The sequence below is a fragment of the Octopus bimaculoides genome, chromosome 10 (assembly GCF_046866305.1).
Source record: "Octopus bimaculoides isolate indiv1 chromosome 10, ASM4686630v1, whole genome shotgun sequence".
Lineage (NCBI taxonomy): Eukaryota > Metazoa > Mollusca > Cephalopoda > Octopoda > Octopodidae > Octopus > Octopus bimaculoides.
Genome location: NC_142937.1, coordinates 72,589,597 through 72,610,740, shown reverse-complemented (window position 1 = coordinate 72,610,740; position 21,144 = coordinate 72,589,597). Strand labels below are relative to the sequence as shown.

General features: G+C 35.8%; 2 protein-coding genes across 3 annotated transcripts in view; one reads left to right on the top strand and one right to left on the bottom strand.

Moving 5' to 3' along the window:
* The window catches only part of LOC106871870 (U11/U12 small nuclear ribonucleoprotein 25 kDa protein), a 35,409-nt gene that overhangs the window by 6,141 nt on the left and 8,124 nt on the right, over positions 1–21,144 (bottom strand). The window contains exons 1-5 of one of the 2 annotated variants that reach the window (XM_014918610.3): positions 8,970–9,109; positions 8,213–8,352; positions 6,788–6,911; positions 4,065–4,170; positions 1,744–1,818 (exon numbers count right to left, since the gene is read on the bottom strand). In XM_014918610.3, the coding sequence (XP_014774096.1) occupies positions 1,744–1,818; positions 4,065–4,170; positions 6,788–6,911; positions 8,213–8,335 (428 nt within the window). In that variant the 5' untranslated portion in view covers positions 8,336–8,352; positions 8,970–9,109. Of the gene's footprint in view, positions 1–1,743; positions 1,819–4,064; positions 4,171–6,787; positions 6,912–8,212; positions 8,353–8,969; positions 9,110–21,144 lie in introns of those variants that run through there. The other variant, XM_014918611.3, reaches the window with a different exon arrangement.
* On the top strand, positions 9,247–17,332 carry LOC106871871 (DNA-directed RNA polymerase III subunit RPC10). Its single transcript, XM_014918612.3, has 3 exons — positions 9,247–9,418; positions 11,826–11,913; positions 17,149–17,332. Exons 1-3 carry the CDS (start codon positions 9,308–9,310, stop codon positions 17,274–17,276), a joined length of 327 nt encoding a protein of 108 aa, XP_014774098.1. The 5' UTR covers positions 9,247–9,307; the 3' UTR covers positions 17,277–17,332.

The window sequence follows — 21,144 nt, the reverse complement described above, 5'->3', positions numbered from 1 at the left end:
AAGAGCAATGAATTCTGGGTGATTAGAATATAACGTAGCATGAATTTAGGAAGCTTAGAAAATGAATAAGCATGAATTTAAGACAACAACTGAATTCAATTGAATTTCATGGAGAGAAACAAGATAAATAATAAGGGACAAAAAACTAAAGCGCAAGGTATTGAGATGTTTGAGGCCGTAAATAAATAAAAATCTCTATCTTATCTGCATCTTGGGTATTTCGTCGTAGTACGTCAGCGAGATAATTTAGAACGGGTTTCTCATTTATATATAGCCAGAACCTGAAGACCTTAAAGGAAAAACTACGAAGGGGAGAGAGAGAGGATGGAGGGGTAGACAGAGGCATGGCGGGAGAAAAGATCATCATCATCATCATCATATATATATATAAAGAGAGAGAGAGAGAGAGAGAGAGGGGGGACCAGTCAAGCAGCACATCACGCTGTAATTCTTGGGCTGAGAAATCAACACTTAAAAGCCATAATTTTAAGGAGCGATAAGAATTTTTGAATAAAGGAAAATGGGTAGTGGTGGTGGGTAGGTACCGCCAGCGAGTAGAGAGGGCTCTTAATTGTAGATTTTAAATATTTGAGAGACAACAATGCATAAATCGTAATTTTTTAAAAGAGCAATGAATTCTGGGTGATTAGAATATAACGTAGCATGAATTTAGGAAGCTTAGAAAATGAATAAGCATGAATTTAAGACAACAACTGAATTCAATTGAATTTCATGGAGAGAAACAAGATAAATAATAAGGGACAAAAAACTAAAGCGCAAGGTATTGAGATGTTTGAGGCCGTAAATAAATAAAAATCTCTATCTTATCTGCATCTTGGGTATTTCGTCGTAGTACGTCAGCGAGATAATTTAGAATGGGTTTCTCATTTATATATAGCCAGAACCTGAAGACCTTAAAGGAAAAACTACGAAGGGGGGAGAGAGAGGATGGAGGGGTAGACAGAGGCATGGCGGGAGAAAAGATCATCATCATCATCATCATATATATATATAAAGAGAGAGAGAGAGAGAGAGAGAGAGAGAGAGAGAGGGGGGACCAGTCAAGCAGCACATCACGCTGTAATTCTTGGGCTGAGAAATCAACACTTAAAAGCCATAATTTTAAGGAGCGATAAGAATTTTTGAATAAAGGAAAATGGGTAGTGGTGGTGGGTAGGTACCGCCAGCGAGTAGAGAGGGCTCTTAATTGTAGATTTTAACACAGTACATTAATTTTAAAATTAAAGAAAATCTAAAAATTAAAAAAAAAAAGAAACAAGCTGCTTCTATAACTTTGTATTCTTTTATTTATTTCAGTCATTTGACTGTGGCCATGCTGGAGCACCACCTTTAGCTGAACAAACCGACCCCAGGACTTATTCTATCGGTCTCTTTTGCCAAGCTGCTAAGTTACAGGGACGTAAACACACCAAGATCAGTTGTCAAGCAATAGTGGGAGGACAAACATATACATATATGTAACCTTTGTGACACAAATTAGAAACATTTCCAATCTGGCCAGCTTTCAAGAATATTATGCTGATCCCTGCAATACATCGTCATAAACTGTATGCAGTCACACCTCATTTTCAGTATATGTGTCTCACTACTACAAGTTTGATTCTGATACATCATAACCAACTTTTCCCTTTCAATTACTATAAGTTCCCTATTTTTACTGTCTGTATTTCACTGCCACACAACATTACACATATACTTCAAAATGAAATAATGACAACTTACTCTTTCAAAGGTTTACTGTCATCTGACAATTTCTGTCCATCAAAATACAGCCAATATCTTTTCCAAATGTATCGCCTGCATAAGTTAAAAAAGGTAATCCAGATATAACATCAATACAAGTCATGTATTTCAAAATACAATCCATAAGCTAACAAGATGAGGTATAAAAATTGATAGAAGAGTGCAGGCTTAGTTATATGTTCAAGAAGTTGACTTTGTAATCATGTGCTTCTTTGGTTGGTACCACTGTGCAGTGACTTAGGCAATATCTTCTTCCATAACTTCAGAGATTGAACAATACCTTGTGAATGGAATATGATCACCGGAAATTGCTGGAGATCTCTGTATGTGTGTGTGTGTGTATGTACATATGTATGTCCACTCTGCTGGGTGGTTGGTGTTAGGAAGGGCATCTAGCTGTAAAAACTATGTCAAAACAGACACAGAAGTTTGGTGCAGGCTCCTGCCTGACCAGCTCCTGTCAAATCATCCAACCTATGCCAGCATGGAAGGCAAATGTTAAATGATAATAATGATATATATAATATAATACACTTCCTATTTTTAATCATTGGTCATACTATTTTCACTCAGTACACTTACCTACACATCCACCTTTTCCCCCTCTTTTATCCTATTCTGTCTCCTATTCACATTGTACCTGGACCTCGCAGCTCTTCCTTTCTCTTTCTCATTTTCCAGGTGGGCAAGCTATGTATTTACCTCTTCAGCAAGACACCTGCTCCCCTCCCTCTACCATAGTTTCTTATTCCTCCAGCCAGTACCCTGCTCAGTCTTATTTTGTGGGTACTAGGTGACCTCACTGGTGCTGATACCATGTAAAAAACACCCACTACAGACTTAAGTGGCTGGCTTTTTGAAGTGCATCCAGCTATAGAAACCATGCCAAAACAGACATAGAACCTGGTGGAGCCCTCTAGCTTGTCTGTACTTGTCAAACTGTCCAACCCATGCCAGCATGGAAAAAAGTATATTAAATAATGATGATATATATATCTATAAAATCATAATTTTAATTTATGTAAATTTTCCATGTTGGCAAGTGTTGGGCAGGTTGTCACACTCCAAGCCAGTTCTTATTCTAAGCTAGTGCCCTTTTAGACAGGTTACAAGACCACCAGTTATCAATACATATACATGTGTGTGTGTATTTGTTTTCATTTTCTGTAATACATTTCGTTTATCTAGGAGGGATATGTATCTATTATTTTTTTAATGGTTTGGTCTGAAGGAAATGGCTATGTGCAAGCCCTCCAAGAGAGGTGAGATTCATATAGCTAATGTTCTTAAACAACTTCATGTTGATAATTGCAGGAAAAATCATTGGCAGGGAGGGGATATGGGTGACAAGAGAAGGAGGGAGGAGTCAGGTGAGGCTGGGTAGAGGTGACACACGGAGCAGAAGTAAAAGGAATAGCAGGAAGCAAGGAAGAGTAAAGAGACAGTACGTCTACAAGTCAGATGTCGGAGTGTGTTGGTGAGCAACTCCATGCCAATCAGTGAGATGTCATTGTCAAAATACTCACCATCTAAGCCTACAGAAAGCCATCTTAGTAAGGTTGAATACTTACCTAATATGTGGAGGCTTGTGGCTTAGTGGTTAGGGTGTTGGACTCATGATTGTAAGTTTGTGATTTCGATTCCTGGACCAAACAATATGTTATGTTCTTGAGCAAAACACATCATTTCACGTTGCTCCAGTCCACTCAGCTGGCAAAAGTGAGTAATCTAGCAATGGACCAGTATCCTGTCCGGGTGTTGAACTTATACACTATGGAAACCGAAAAACTGGCCCTTATGATTCAGCATGACACAAGAAGGTAATCTTTAACCTACCTAATATTATATAATCACATAGATATAAACAACAACCTTGTGATCTGCTAATACTGTGTAATCTGTGCACTGTCTCCTCTCTCTACCTTTTCTACCATTACTATAAAGGCCTCTGCTCCTTGAAATTGTCTGGTTTCAAACCACATTCATCCAGGTACTCTGAACTCTCTCATCTTGCCTCTCATTACACATAATATCCACACTCCCCACCACCAACACCATGCCTAACCTCTTCTTCCCAGAATGTTAATTTTATGGAATTCTCTCCTTGTAGGTGTCTTTCTTACAGTCATCAATTTGCAACAGTATAAGTGGAATTTTAAAGGCATCAGTTTCCACAGTCTCAAAGAAACTGTATAAACCAAACTAGTAAAAAAGCCAATTACAAGCCCAAACACTAGTCTGCAGACCAGCTAATGTTATATAGTTATATAATTACATTTACAAGGATCCAGTCCACTTACCAGCTGATGTGTTCAGGGCCATTCTGTCTTGCTTGCTTCAGTTGTACATATCTTTTGATGGCATGTTTCAAATCTAACACTGTGGCATCTTGTACAACCACAACACCTAACAGAAGAAATTATAAACAGATACAAAACTAAATTTTAGGCAACAAGTAATCTGTGGTATTTGTGAAATACTTAACCTTTTGATGTTATCCTTAAAAAACATGGTGTGCATACAAATTTAAACAAAGGCTTTTTTTCATGATGTACAAATCTACGTTTTATATCCTATGTGAGAAGTATAGTTGACATCAGTAAATATTATGAAAATTAAGAATAGCCTTAACTCTTGTATATTCTTAAACAAAACTATATCAAACTAGTGGGATCCAGGAATATTTCATAGAATTAATGGTAAATCTACTGGGTTATTTCTGAAAACTTTATCCAAAAACCTGAAAGCATAGCCTGTGTTGTGTTTGTATGGAAAGATAGTCGCTCATCTGCTACTCATTGAAAAGTGAAAGAATACAATGATTACTTAATGCACTTTATATACTTAATACACAGCACTCGTAAAATAAATATTCACCCTTATTTTTCTTATGCACATGCGTTAAGCGATAGGTGATATAAAAAATACTTAGTTCAATTTTTAAAAAATGCACTTTTCACTATCCAATCACCGCCACCAACACCACCACCATCATCATCATCTCTCCCTCTCCCTTTCTTTAACCTCACCATCAGAACATCGCCCCTCTGCTAAAATTATATTCTTAACTCTCCTCCTCTACCTTCAATTAACTTTTTTGACCATGTAATAAATATTATGTTCTCCCTACCTCACGTCATGGATCTTCTCTTTCTTTTTCTTTCTTCCTCTTCCCCGTATCCTCTTTTTCTCTCTCCACTCTTTCCAATCATCTAATCCTACAAATTACATTCTCTCTACCTCACATCATGGACACTTTTCTCTTCTTCTTTTCCTCTAATCACATGAAAGTGTTACCAATGGGCTAAGTAACACAATGACAAGCAGAATTATTATAGGAAAGGCCTTAATAAATGAAAGGATGCATGGAGAACAAAGCAAAAGCAATCAGTCTCTCTTGATCTGAAATCAAAGAGGTAGCCCAAGATCACATCCATTGGTATGAAATGGTCACATCCCTATGCTTCTTACAGAGTAATGCGGACTAACTTATTAATAAATGAAAGAGCAACAGAGGATCAAATCACTAGAACAAACACAGGAGCAGCAGCATAGAAGGGAAAATAGGAATCAAAGAGAATACAGTGAGTGTCTACAACAGGTAAGAGAACATGTTCAAGAAAGAATAGAAAATGAAAATGAAAGAGAACATCAAAAGGAACCTAACATATGGTTAACAGATAGAACACTGTTGACATGAATATTCTTGGTAATCATTGTGAAGCTTTTAGATTTATAAATGAAGGTCTGAATTGCTGAGAGAATGGGAAAGTCATGCTCCCTCAATTACAGCCTTATCCAGAAGTAAAAGGTGCTTTTAAATGAAAATAATGCAGAATATATAATTTCAAAAGAAACACTAATTTTTATGGTTCTATATAAACTTCCAGCAATCTAAAAAATTTTGTATTTACCGTGGAATGTCCATAGGTATTGCTAATGTGTATGAATGTAAATATATATATGTATATACTTGTGTTTGAGCATGTGTGCATATTATATTCATGATGTCTGCATGCAGTATATGTATAATGGTAATTTAAGTGATTGCATCCTCTGTACCCATTTGCATGTGCATATAGGTGGATGCTGCTTTCACATGTACAAGAGTGTGTGTGTGTTGTTGTGCAGAGGATAACAATTTTTTACTGAACAAATGATGCCTTCTTTGTACAATTTACGGAATCCAAAGAATAAATCTGCATTTAAAAAACCTATCAAATATACCATATTTTTTTTTTAAATACAAAATGTGTGACAACTGGAACAGGCACAATTCTAAGAAATGGAGACAGTCCATACTGCCAATATACAAGCAAACTTCTGATGTACTTTCGGTTTATGAAATAATGAATAAATTACTATTTATGATGTTTTTACTGATGAAACAGACAGTTACTTAAATGCTTTGAACCTTCGTGCTGTAGAAACACATACACACAAGTATGTATGCATGTATGTATGTTCTCTTTCTTCTTTTAATTTTTGAGTAAATTTTGACCAACCACCTACTTGGTAGTAAGGTTGTGAAAGAAAGTATCTTGTTTTAACCATTATCCTTTAAATTTTTAGAAGGTCTTGCACATTTTTACACCTCCAGATATTGTGATCATTTGTAGCATATGAATTAAAATTTGCATTGTCTCCCCATGATCCCAAGTTCAGCCATACTTTGCTCCAGGCATGTACATCTGTATGTATGCATACATGCATGAATGTATGAGTAAGTATGCATGCACGTGTGTGTGTGTGTGTGTGTGTGTGTGTGTGTGTGTGTGTGTGTGTGTGTGTGTGTGTGTGTGTGTATAAAAATATATTGTTGATGCTTGTCATGTTCGCAGAAGATGTGGGTTTGAGTCCCATGGGCTGATTTTAACTTTTCTATCCAAAAGGATTTTTAATCCAACATTTACATGCAGCTAGCTTTATTTGCTTTGAGCTTCACCATTCCAAACAAGAATTATATGTACTGTACCATACAATACTGTAATGTCTTTTGATCAACAGAAAGCTTAGAACTTACGCATAACCTCTCCATCAGCTCGACAGACGTTTATTAACATGGCCTGCCCATATTCAAGAGCTATCTGGGACTTGACCTCTTCAGGTGTAACCTCTGAGGGAAGATCTTCAAGAAGTGGGTCTGTCTGGAATTAAAAACAGAAAGAAATAAAAATATTATATAGTCTCTACTTGCAAATAACTATTCTCTGGGTTCCAGATTTGCAAGGGAGTGAGGAATGAGAAAGTGTGACATTCGGAGTAATTTAGAGAGTCCTTGATTACAAGTTTAACTCACAAAGATACATCTGTTATTTTTCCATGCTATTTACAAATAGTAAATATGTAAACCCAATGAATGTGAAAGTAAGTTGTATCACCTGATCATTTGTTGTTGGCACTCCGTCGCTTACGACTTCGAGGGTTCCAGTTGATCTGATCAACAGAACAGCCTGCTCGTGAAATTAACGTGCAAGTGGCTAAGCACTCCACAAACGCGTGTACCCTTAACGTAGTTCTCGGGGATATTCAGCGTGACACAGTGTGACAAGGCTGACTCTTTGAATTACAGGCACAACAGAAACAGGAAGCAAGAGTGAGAGAAAGTTGTGGTGAGAGAGTACAGCAGGGTTCGCCACCATCCCCTGCCAGAGCCTCGTGGAGTTTTAGGTGTTTTCGGTCAATAAACACTCACAATGCCCGGTCTGGGAATCGAAACCGCAATCCTATGACTGCGAGTCCGCTACCCTAACCACTGGACCATTGCGCCTCCACAACCTGATCATAAAGCTAAATCTTACTGCAGCCATTATGGATGTTACTGAGCAAGGTACACAACTCTGTTACAACTGGCTTGACTGACAAAAACAAGTTGTACTAATATTCTACAGTTGAACCATTAGCCATTGAAAAGTAATGAAGCCATAAAAACATCCTGCCCATGTCACCATTGAAAAATAGATGTAAAATCATCATCATTTAACGTCCATTTTCCATGCTGGTATGGATTGGATGGTTTGACCAGAGCTGGTAAACTGGAGAACAGCAGCAGGTTCCAGTCTGATTTGGCTGGATGCTCTTCCTAACACCAACCACTTTATAGAGTGTGTTGGGTGCTTTTTACGTGGCCTGGCACAAGTGCTTTTCTCATGGCCCAGCATGGATGCTCTTGCAAGGCAAAAGCCCCTTCAACTGGGAGGGGGATCATTAACAATTCTGCTGACCATGCCAATACTTATGTAAAATGATAATTAAAAGATAATAAAAATTAACTACTGCTTGAGATTTAACATTACCTGATTAATGTAAGTTCAAAATATAGAGAACAATCAAAATGGTAATATCTTAATGTTTCTGTTATTTTAATTGTTATGAGATTGTATGTAAAACTTTTCAGCAATAGAAAAATATAAAAATACTTTACAAAACATTTATAAACTTCACTCACACATATTAATTCTGAGAGAACCTTCCTTGCTTTAGCCATGGCATCTTGATGAGTAAGTTCTTGAACATATGGTGTGGCAGAGGAATCGGAATCAGAAGGACTTTCATTACCCACAGAAGTCATATTCTTTCAGATTTGAGCTGAAATAAAAGGTCATTAATTGCCAATTAAATAATACAGAATAATAATATTGCTTACATATGATGATGATGTACAAGATACATAGTTTAAGATTTAGATATTGACGATTACTACTTGTGAAGATGTCAACTTTGTAAGTAAGAGATATGAGTTGAGCTGAAAATAAAATTTGAGGATTATAGGCGTTTATTGAAAATGTAAAACGAAAATGACAAAAACAAGGAATCAAAATCGGCTACGACGTAAATTCATCGAGAATTCATCTCCATTCTTCGGCACTGGCGACATTGAAGATCATTATAGAAAATAAATGAATGTTTAGAAATTGTAAAGATATACATAGACACACAGAAATTTCAAATGAAGTTGGTACATAAAAGTTAAAGCTTTGAGATGCTTCTTTAAAAGCACATCTGTAGTTTGGACAGTTAAATTCACAGTTAATTTACAATAAAATATGCTATTTAACTGAGTAAAATTACCTTAAACTACAGCTTTTTGCCGCTCTGATAAAAAGATAAAAAATGCTGTAGATATAATAGACCTGAAATTGATTATTTTGTTTATATTATTATATTTGTTATTATAAATTAAAATACTTAAGAAGACTGCTCACCTTTCAGCCACTTGCGGAGTTTTTCATTTCATCAACATTATCAGAAAACAAAGGTTGATTAAAAGTGTTTGTTTGGCGATATCTTTTTCGATTCGCCTTAATAGAGTAGCGCTATAATTATCTCATTTTTTTTCCTTTCTAATAATTACTTAAATTAATACTTTATATAAATTTTATTTCTAAAAAGAACCCAATTTTTAAAACATTATATTTTATATATTTACCGTATTTTATGAGAAACGATACTATACACTTAAAAACGAAACGCTATTAATTTCTCCTGTGTAATATTTTCATGCAACCTTTATGATGGTCTTTGTATACATCCAGTGTAAACCATGCTTGTTTTCTGTCCTGTCTGTGCTAATGTTTTAGTCGTGGAAGAAGGACCCAACTGTTATCGGTTTGGTTGTCACACATGCCCTTACATACAGAACATTACACGAATGGTATACTATACGATTCATTTATATCTTTTGTTATATATTTACTTTCTTATGTTTTACAGTATGATTCGTTGAAAATTAGTTAAACCGATCTTTTGATATATTTCCTAAGCAATATTAATAATTGGGAGCAGTAGGAAAATAGCGACAGGTAAATTGAATTCATTTGTAATGAGATGAAAAACATCGACAACTGAATCATGTACAATATACTCATATTTGAGTACCAACGTCGAAGAAACACTTCAACGAACAAACGAGGGATCCTTTACGTAGTCGCTCGTGCCAGTATATAACAATAGTAAAAGAATATACATAGGCATAAAACAGATTTATGTATGACTGTGGCATTTTTTCGATATAGATATTTTATCTGTCATTCTTTCCCAACTGTTTTGATGGCGTGTTCGGTAAAATCCGTAAAAAGGTTTTATGTATTTATTTTTTGTTTTGATATACCACACACGCTTTGATGTTCAAGACCGACTTTCATTCTCTTGATAGCTACCGTCAGTCTCACGTACGTACAGTCATTCACACACTTCAAATATGTTGTGGCTTATATATATATATATATATATATATATATATATATATATATATATATAGGCAAAAGTGTTCTCATGTTCTGCTTGTTACTATCAATACAGACATGAATATGTTGGTGGCTTACAACTGGCTAAAATTACCAAAATTTTCAAACTTACTTAATAACTCTTTATTTATTAATTTATAGCAAAATTACTTTCACGTCATGAATTAGCCTATATGAGTGTATCATTACACTGAATATGAAATCAATTCAAACAGAATTGATACTGGCAGCCAAACAGAAAAGATCCTGTATTTCTTGTGCATGTCTTCACATTTTTTTTTTTGTTGTTTTTTCATTAGTTTTTGAATTGTTTGATCATTGAATTGACTATATATATATATATATATATATATATATATATATATATATATATATATATATATATTCATCATCAATTAATGTTTATTTTCCATGCTGGCATAGGTTGGACGTCTTGACAGGAACTGGCAAAGTCAGGGGCTGCACCAAGTTCCATAGCCTGCTTTGGCTTGGTTTCCTCAGTTGAATGCCCTTGCTAGCACCAACCATTTTACAAAATGTACTGGGTGCTTTTTACTTGGCATCAGCACCCACACTTTTTTTTTTTTTTTTTTGTGGTACCTTGGTTTTAGGATCTCAATTCTCTTGTGGTGGGCAGGTCTTCTTGAGTACAGCAATGCACCACATACCTCAGTCCTCTGCCAGCTTCTTCGTAAGGCCCTGTGTTTTGAGAGCAGCCTTCAGTACTTCATCCTGTCTTCCTCTTCCACTGTGCCCCTCCATGTTAAGTGGTCAACACTTCTTTATGCAACTGTCCTCGTCGATCCACATCATGTAATCAAACCAGGCCAGTCTCCTTTCTTGTACACTGCATAAAATCCCCTTATGCCTAACTTTTCTCTCATTACACTAGTGCTCTGTCACACATGAACACTAGCATCGTGCATCCAGTGGAGCTTACTAGTTTCGTTCCTGCCTTCACATGTCTTATACATTCAAGGCCCATGTCTCACTACCATGTAGCTTGCAGTTCATACATGTGCATCATACACTCTTCCTTGAGATAGAGATAGAGAGATACTTGGTTGCCAACAGAGGTAAAAGCTCTCTGAACTTTCTCCGTCCTTTTCTGTCTGTTTGTCTGTCTATTAGCTCTCTCTATATCTTTTTGTCTGTTTGTCTATCTACCTTTTCATTTATCTTTTTGTCTGTCTGTCTGTTTTTGATCTCTCCTCCCTCTCTCTACACCTCCCTCCCTCTCTCTACCTAACTATCTTTCTAGCTGTCTATTTGCTTATCTATCTATCTATCTATCTATTCATGCACACACACACATACAGTAAACCCCTACCATTTCTGCCTTTGCTAAACCCACTCCGCATGATAACTATCTAATTGTACCATGTATAATTTATCAGATCCGGTTTCTCAATTTTTGTGGTTTTTGTTTCTCACCACCCCATTGATTTCTTTGGACACTTTTCTACTGTGGCTTTTGTTGTTCATCCACAAAAACAGCTGTGTGCTCTGGTTGTCTTGTGTGGTATTTGTTGCTAACCTCCTGGCCCTTTTCATTTTTCCATCAACAGCTTGTTTCCAGGCAACATGTGCATTCAAACATGGAAATTGTTTAGTCATCCTGAGAAAAAATGTCAAGGATGTATATGTAGGTTTTGACCTGCCAAGGCTGGAGAGGGAGATGCTTGTCACTCAGTATATATGAGAAAAGATGGAAGAAAGTGGCAAGCATGTTGAGAGTGTACCACTTTTGAAATATCCATTTCTACAATAACTTAGATATTCTCTAACATAAATGATTTTCAAATGTCTGTCTAGGTTAAATATCGTAAATATCCAAAACTCAAAGAAGTAGATGATGTGCTAGGAGGTGCTTCAGCCTGGGAAAATGTTGACTCTACTCAAGGTAGGTTCAGTTTTATTGATTTTTGTTTCCTCTGCATTCTTAGATACTTCCCACATTTACACCTTTTAAGCATTATGGTGGTGATAGCGGTGACTTGATCTAGTCACTAGAGTGAACAGAATGCATCACAGTATTTATTCTGATTCATTGTGCTTTGAGTTCAAATCCTACCAACGTCAACTTTGCCTATCATCCATTTGAGATCTACAAAAAAGAATGTACCAAGCTAGCATGGTAGATAGGTGGAACTGTAAAAACCATCTGACTGGATGCCTTGCAACATTTGCTCCAGTTTTTTGTATTCAGAGTTCAGATCTTCCTATGGCCTGTTTAAATGGTAGACTTAGTTTGTTGCCTGGTTTAATACTTGCACCTTGGATGTCTTTAGTGGAGTCCACTTAGTTACAAGCATTTGGGCGAGGACACCTTCCCTTTCACCAGTCTCAGAGGCTCTATAAAAGATCATGGACACTGCCTTCCTACCTAAATAAAAGATTTGATAAAAGATACACCTGTCTTCTCTTCTCCAGTTATTGAGACACTGTGGTGCAGGTATGACTGTGTGGTTAACAAGTTCAATCCTACTGAACAAAGTGTCTTGTGTATTCACAATGTCTTGAAATATAGTTTGCTAGACAGAAACTATGCAGAAGCTTATCACATATGCCATAGTGTGTTGTGTGCTTGTGTATTTCACTCATTTTTCCCCTCATTTGTTTACGTATTTCATGTTATTTGCACTGTTGGTGACATCCTGTACCCATATCTGCTCTGCATGTGTGTATATATATATATATATATATATATATATATATATATTGTCATCATCATCATCATTTATTTTATCGACTCTGAAAGGATGAAAGACAAAGTCGACCTCGGCAGGATTTGAACTCTGAACGTAAAGACAGACAAAATACTGCTAGGTATTTTACCCAGCATATTAATGATTCTGGCAGCTCACCGCCTTTGCTATATATATATATATATATATATATATATATCATCATCATCATCATTTAACATTCATGTTCCATGCTAGTATGGGTAGGACGGTACCACAAGAGCCAGCCAGGCTGAAGCCTGCATCAGACTTCTGTGACTGTTTTGGTAGGATTTTTATAGTTGGATGCCCTTCCTAACACCAACCACTCAACAGTGGACTGAGTGATTTTTATGTGGCACAAGCACAGGCGAAGTCAGTAGTGCTTTTTATATGGCACAAGCACAGGCGAGGTCAGTTTTGGCAAGGTTTTTACAGCTGGATGCCCTTCCGAACACCAACCACTTTACAGTGTGGACTGGGTGCTTTTAAGTGGCACCTGCACTGACAGGGTCACCAAGTACTTGCAAGACAAAAACTTTTAAGAAGGGAGGAGGAATTGGAGGAGATGGCGATTAAAAGGTTATAGTGAGACAGATACAAGTGCCTTGTTGTAGAGGAAGTACAAAGTTACCCAACCGGAAAGAGAAATATCAGGAATGAAGACAGAAACAGGTGTGCTACCACAAATAAAATACATGGTTGCCCAACCTGAGGGAAGTGCAGGAGAAGGAGAGAGAGAGAGTGAGAGACAACAGGATGGAGATGGTGACAAAATGCCGGGCATACTCACAAGGAACAGGGATCAGACTATAAATGAGATGGTTGAGTAACGGAAGAGAGAGATATAGATAGTGGCAAGTGCCAGGGCATACTTTTGAGGTTCAAATGCCATAATATAAGTGATAGGATATTACGAAGGGAGTGTGATTAAAGAGTGCAAGTAAGTGGCAAAAGACCTGAGTATAGAGTTGGAGGGGCTACCGTATAGCTACAATACAGAAGGACAGGGTTGGGGAGCGAGAGCTAAGCATAGTGAATGAAGGAGGAAATGTGAGAAAGAGATGTACATCGGTTAGGGTAGGGTGAGGAAAAAGTTCTCTTGTTACATGTGGGTGGAACACCCAGGTCGGAGACTAGCAGATGGCAATAATAGTGAAACAAGGCATGTGGGTAGAACACACAGGTCAGGGGCAAGCAGAGAGCAATGATACAGTGGCACCGGCCAAGAGTACAAGATTGGGGAGTGGGAGGTAATCATAGTACATGAAGCAGAAATGTGAGGAATAGAAGGGATGTAGAGACATAGTTTGGTTTGTTGTAGTAGAGTGTGTGAGAAGTTTTCTTGTTAAGTATGGGTGGGACACACAGCGCTTCTAGAACTCCGTTTCATTGATGTGGATGAGTCTTGTCAAGAACTTCATATTGCCATACATCTCAGTCCATGGTCATTTCCCCCGTGAGGTCCAACTTCCTGAGATCAGTCCTTACCACTTCATCCCATGTCTTCCTGGGTCTCAATATTTAACATAGTTTTCTCAGATTTGCCACAGCCTTTAAACAATTTTAACCATGACATTTGCTATATTTTTCAATTAGATTGTTGCTTAATGAGTTATATCTCTCTCAGTAAATATTCCTTCAGAAGTACTGACCACTTATCCAAGACCTAAATCTTGTAGGCATTTATCCACAATGAAGATGGAATGGCATATGCCTGGAAATTGATTCAGTGATATTTAACCTATACTAACATATTTGTATTTAATGTCTACATAGCTGAGATACAGGACTTGTAGATTTTCTCACCAACATCTGTTTAACAACCTCCTTACCAGTGCTACTTCACAACTCTGTCTCCTGGCAACAGAACTGCAGTATCATGTTTTTTTGTAAAAGATCAATACAAAGCTAAACAGACTTAGAACAATATTCTTAATATAATTTTCTTCTTCAACAGAATATTTTGTGAAAAATTTTGAATGTTATGAACAAGAAAATAATCTCAACACACCCCAATTTCTTTACTTCTGTCAAAAGTATGCCCTCAAAGCCTTTGAACAATATATGTTGTTGTTGTTGTTTGTATATATATATATATATATATATTTTATTTATTATTTGATTGAACACAACGTATCCATTTCCAAGTATGTGTGTGTGTATATATATATATATATATATATACACGGTAACGTTTTTTTGCCACTATAGCACGGCTGTTCCTATGAGAGGAACATGCAAATAATGAAAGATTTCTAGAATATATTTACCTCTTAGTTAAATAAATGTATTCACTTCTCATACGTCCTGGTTTTTTGTTTATATATATATATGTGTGTGTGTGTGTGTGTGTGTTAAATAAAATGAGGCAACAAAGCCAAGGTTGTGTGGAAATTAGGACATTTATAAAGAGAAAAGTAGTCTTACAGCTGTTTCTAGGATATTAAGAATATCTCTTCATCAGAGACGATATGAGGGAGTTAACTAGAGGGAAATAGTAAAGCATGGATATAGGATGTAGAAAGGGAAATAAGAGAATAAAGATATATGTAGGATGTTACAGTTGCAGTTCCATTATCCAAGGAAAGTGGTGTGTAGAATGTATAGAAATGCTTCTTGTCTGTAGTACTTACATAGCCTTACCTGCCATCTTGGGTCTTCTGGATACCAATATCTCTCATATATATATATATATATGTGTGTGTGTCTGTTAGGAAGGGCATCCTGCTATAGAGATCTTTTCAAAGCTTACAATAGAATTTGATGCAGTCTTCTGGCTTATCAGCCCCTATCAAACTGATCAACCATTGCCAGTTTGGAAAACAGATGTTAAATGATGATGATCACATACACACACACACACGCACACACATATGTCTATATTAGAGAAATGGTATTTAAGTTTAGATAAATAATCTTCCTCTATTTGATTGTTGACTAAGTATTTCCTTCTTAGGAGAGCAATGACTGGGTACTAGACAAAGTAGAGGAGACTATATAATCTAAATTGACTCAAAAATAGAACTTCAACATGCCTGCAGTTCAATGATTGGAACAACTAATAGAAAAATGGGCCATACAAATCATAATTTATATCATTTTGTTAACATATATCAAGATTCCTCACAGATATATGTGTATATATATATATAATATGTGAGTGGACAGATAAAAGTAGTACTCAGCACACTTGGTAGAATGTACATATATTTTTAAATAGTTTGATTCAACTCTGTATGACTTGAAGTTTTGTTGGTGTGTTGGAACAACGTATTTCACCAGAAATCAGATATCTCCCAATATCTGATGAGATGGGTTCTTCCTATGTGCCTACAAAACTTTATCATATGGAAGCGAGTCAAATTACTATTAAAATATATATACACATACACATATATATGCATATACACACGCACACGTACATTATATATATATATATAAATGAAACATTCAAACACTGAGATTTGAAGTTAGATGTCACTACTGTTCATATCATCTGTGGATAAATTCTAAATTTGATGATATCACCAGTAGTGGCATGGGTGGAACGCAGTTATAATAGCTTTAAAGAGCTATGAATTATAAATTTGCACGAAGCGTAATGATGCTTAATGAGCATCTACCTGCTAGAAATAAGAGCTAAGTCTTAAATTAATCCACCTTAGCGCACCATTATAACAGAAAAACAATATGCGAGGAAAACAGAAAGAATTAAAACATTTAACAGCACAAATAAAAATATTATGCAATTAGGGATATCCACAAACCAGGTTTCGACTTTTGGGTATTTAACTCTAAGCCTCGTCAGTGTGGACTACCAGTTTAAATCCGTGACTGTTCATGTTAGTCTCTGATTGTGCAACTGGTTTTGTTTTACGCCAAAATCAGAGCACATGGTGCGTAAAAATATATAAATGAAATATTCAAACACTGAGATTATATACACATACATATATACATATTATGTGTGTGTATTTAAAAGTTTTTTGCCAAAAAATACTCAATACAGTCACAATATTTAAAAAAAGATTTCCATAAAAGTTAACTATTTTTAAAAAGATCATTTTTGAAAAAAACAATGTCACATTTTGGAGAGAAGTTTTCATATTGTGTTTATTTTAAGTGATCTGACTGTTCAACCTTTACATGTGTGTGTGTGTGTGTGCAATGTATGTATAATCGTGTGAGTGTGTGCATGTTTTTGTATACAAACACGAGAACCACCAGTTATAAAAAGTCTGTTGACCACTCTCAGCCATTTTCAAGTTCCAGTTGCAACATGTTTATTTTTGTATCTTGAAAAGTAGTGTGTGTACTTTGCAGTAATCTTCCTCTTTGTTTTCTGTCATGTAATAAATCAATAATATTCTTCAGTTTCATTTACCTTTTTCTTATCTTCCATTTGTTAGAAACTTGTCCCAAGTGTGAGCATGGACGAGCCTATTTCATGCAGATTCAGACTCGGTCAGCTGATGAACCTATGACGACATTTTACAAATGCTGTAATGTAGAGTGTGCACATCGATGGAAAGACTGAAGGTTCTGCTATAATTTTACTTTTGTATATTTTGTAAATAAACTATTTTCATGAAACTTATCTTTTTTATTACTTTGTCAGCAACATGGAGAATTTGAAGTTGAATAGCAGTGGTTCTGATACACACCTTTGCTTAACAAGTATTTAAACCAAACAAATCCGGCCCAAATAATCTACCTGTTTTATGTTCAAACTGACCAGATTCAGTCTCTGACACTATCTTTTCATGTCATTCTAAAAATAAATAATCACATCATCAAAATCTTATAGTCATGAGATAATGCTTAATTCAAAGTAGTGTGGCAAACTAATCTGAATGCTGAAGGGTCAATGCCATTTCATGAGATTCTCAGTTCATTTCTGGAAGTTATAGTTGCATATTCTGGTGAAGCTATCATGCTCTGAAGACCTTCGCCCAGCAGACACTGTACCTTTCTTTTAAGAAATTTCCCTTAACATTATTTTATACCTTTGTAGTGGTGATTCAATTCTGAATCCGTGGATATATGATAGGATGTTACGAGCGAACCACCATAATTTCACATTGTTGGTGTATTAACCAACCAATCTATGTGGACAGGGTTTTCTCTAACATTCTAGAATTTGGCTTCTGGTCCCCTATAAAAACCATTCAGGGCACATTTCTACAGCCTGATGGCCCAGGACAGACGAATCAGACAGATGACCAAGAACTTCCATTGTCATGAAGATAGCACAATTGATTTCAGATATATGTTAGGCAAACCTCCATAATATAATAAGAATAATACCATTGTTACAAAAGTGTTATATAAAAAATGTAACTGAGTGAAAACATGCTTTCAGATTAGAATTCAGACTATTTCCAATTCTTTACTGAATTTAACTCCACTAAACCATTTGATACAGTCACAATATTTAAAAAATGATTTTCATAAAAGCTAACTATTTTAAAAAGATCATTTTTGAAAAACAGAATGTCACAAACATTTTGGAAAGAAGTTTTCATATTGTTTATTGTGTGTAAGTGCTCTCATTGTTCAACCTTTACATATATATATATATATATATCCCTTCAAGCACCGCAATCTTTGTCTTGCTGGAATCCTACCATCTGGTGAAATGAATTACACATTGTATTATGGTTATGTCTAGAACAATGCTCAAACCATGGAAATATACAGACTGACATGCAGATAAATACCAAAATTTGGAGACAGCTACTTTACATAAAATAGTTGGTGTCTTATCATCTCATTAGAATTGATTATTAAACAAATCGATGATTCCTTCTCATTTGAATACCAACATTTTATTTTATCATCATCAACAGCATCATTTAACATTCACATTTTCTTTGCTTGCAAGGGTCGGACAAGTGCATTTTAAATTAAGCAAGACACTTTGATGCTGATGAATTTGGTTTATATTTTATGGACAACTTAAAGAGGTTAAATGGAATTAGATATCTATGTAATTGAATATTTGAAAAATTTGATGCAATTAGCTCCAAACCAGCCAAAATACTCTGAAGATGTCAATCAATTAACTACATAGCTTTTTTAGCTTTTTTTTTCACATTTTGAAGATTTATCATTGTTTTGATATTTGCAAGTCATAGGAAGCAGATATTCAGAAGAAAGTGAACTGGTTGCCAGAAGGTAGAAGTCTGTAACTGGAAACAGTGCTTAAAAAGAATTGTGTTGTTTTGCAAGGAGATACTAAAGTTGATGTGAGTTCAAAGAAATACAACTATGTGTACTAAGTTTTGTGAAGACTCAGTTTGTTTGAACTGTGTTTCAATGAAAGCTAAGAGCACTGAGAATCAAAAGCAGTTTCAACTTGCTTGTTTGTCCTCAGACTTAGTTGAGGTTAATTATATCACATGCCTTTGTCTTGCAGACTTTTAAAAAGAAAATTCTTACTAATTGATTCAAAGAAGTATATTTAGAAATCATAAACTGGCATGAGATTCTAGGTCCATTTTGCCTCCTATTCCTGATTTCTTTGAATTTTTTTTTACTTGTTAGGTCTGGAGGAAGGGACAGTGCCTAAGATTCTTTTGAATGCCCTCATAAATTGGTGACATTGATGCCATTAACATTTGTAAAGCTACAACTACTACAGGGAAAATATGAGGAGGAGGGATTTCCAGAAGACCAATGTTCTAAGAAGAAGGGATCAAATGTCATTAGTGGGGAGTTTGGACACAACAAGGGTGATAAGAAGAGTAGGACACTTTATTTTACGTTGCTCCAGTTCACTCAGCTGGCAAAAATGAATAGTACCTGTATCTCAAAGGGCTAGCCTTGTCATATTCTGGGTGCCATGCTGATTCTCCCTGAGAACTACGTAAAGGTACATGAGTCTGTGAAGTGCTCAGTTAATTTCACGAGAAGGCTATTCCGTCGATTGGATCAACTGAAACCCTCGTTGTAACCGACGGAGTACCATTGAAAACCGCGCCAAAAAGAAAACTCTAGTCATCGCCATCGGTTTTCAGGACCGCACGCTGTTTTTTTTTTTTTTCAATTTACTATTACTTTGTACTTTACTACAATGTAGAAGCACGTGGCTTAGTGGTTAGGGTATTGCCCTCATGATCGTAAGATTGCGGTTTTGTTCCTGGGACCGGGTGATGCGTTGTCGTCTTGAGCAAAACACTTCGTTTCACGTTGTTCCAGTCCACTCATCTGGCAAAAATTAGTAATCCTATGACGAGCCGGTATCCCATCCAGGAAGGAATTTATACGTTACAAAATCCAGGAAATTGGCCTTATGAGCTCAGGAAGGGCTTTTAATCTGTTTTGTTTTTTATTATTATGCCTTATTTTCCCTTTTTCTTTCGAAATTTTGCACCCCAAATAATTTTATGTCCAGAGTAATCGTCTCTGCAGCCCCGCTCTTACTACACTACTGGGAACAATCTGCTTCTATAACTAAATAAAACCGAGTCAATATGACGAAAACCTGAGGTTGCTGTGATGGATAAAGTATTCGGACCACTGGTGTTGTTAACTATTTTCGTGATGGTCCACCATCAATGCATTTTTCTGATATTTGTTTGCACTTTTGACCCAAATTTTAAAGAAATTTGTTTTTCACATTTTATTTACCGAATTGCAAACTGTAGCGGTTATAAGCGAAAGACCGGAAAAATTAAACGAGCAGTCTGTGCCAACGCCATTAAAGACACGAATTCAAAGTTTAAAGTTTCAATCAAAATAGCTCTTTAAAAAATTAGCAATACAAAATTATAAAACAGCAGGAAATGTAATAATAGTGTATAAAGTATTTCCAAAGTCATTAAGTAGCTGTTACACTCAGACGATTAGCATATTTAAGTTTATAAAATAACATAGTTACTATTACAAAGTACTGGGTTTATTCGTCTGTAGTGGATGTTTAAATCCAGGAAAATTGCTTTTATCAGACTTCGTCAACCAAATATAAAGAGTCTTATATTTCCATGACAATGGTTGCTAAAGAAACGATAAGAATTAGTATGTAGGAGTGAATTTACCAATTTGTATTTGAGAATAAGTTGCAGGAGCACGTTATTAGAAACTGACGAATTTGTTGCGTAATATTTTATCCACAAATGTTAAGTCATTTATGACGTGTTCCGTTTCCAACTTGAGAAAATTTAATTTTTATAAACGTTGCTTATAGATACGATTTTTAAAACCGGGAAGGCGTTTGCTGAAACGTTTTGGGACTCTTCAACTAATTCTATAATACCAATTAGATATGGAAACTAGAGAATATATTCAAAAGAAGTAAAAAGCATAATACATGTTTTATACGAGTGGCTAAGAAACTGAATATTTCTTTATTTTCTTTTAAGGCTTTAAAGATACATACGACTTCATGCTTAACTAACGATGTT

Bases quoted from the DNA above. Each gene is read 5' to 3' on its own strand.
- LOC106871871 (XM_014918612.3), top strand. From the start codon at position 9,308: ATGCTTGTTTTCTGTCCTGTCTGTGCTAATGTTTTAGTCGTGGAAGAA. The intron at 9,419-11,825 runs GTATACTATACG...ATGTCTGTCTAG, and splicing joins TACAGAACATTACACGAATG to GTTAAATATCGTAAATATCC. The intron at 11,914-17,148 runs GTAGGTTCAGTT...TCCATTTGTTAG, and splicing joins AAATGTTGACTCTACTCAAG to AAACTTGTCCCAAGTGTGAG.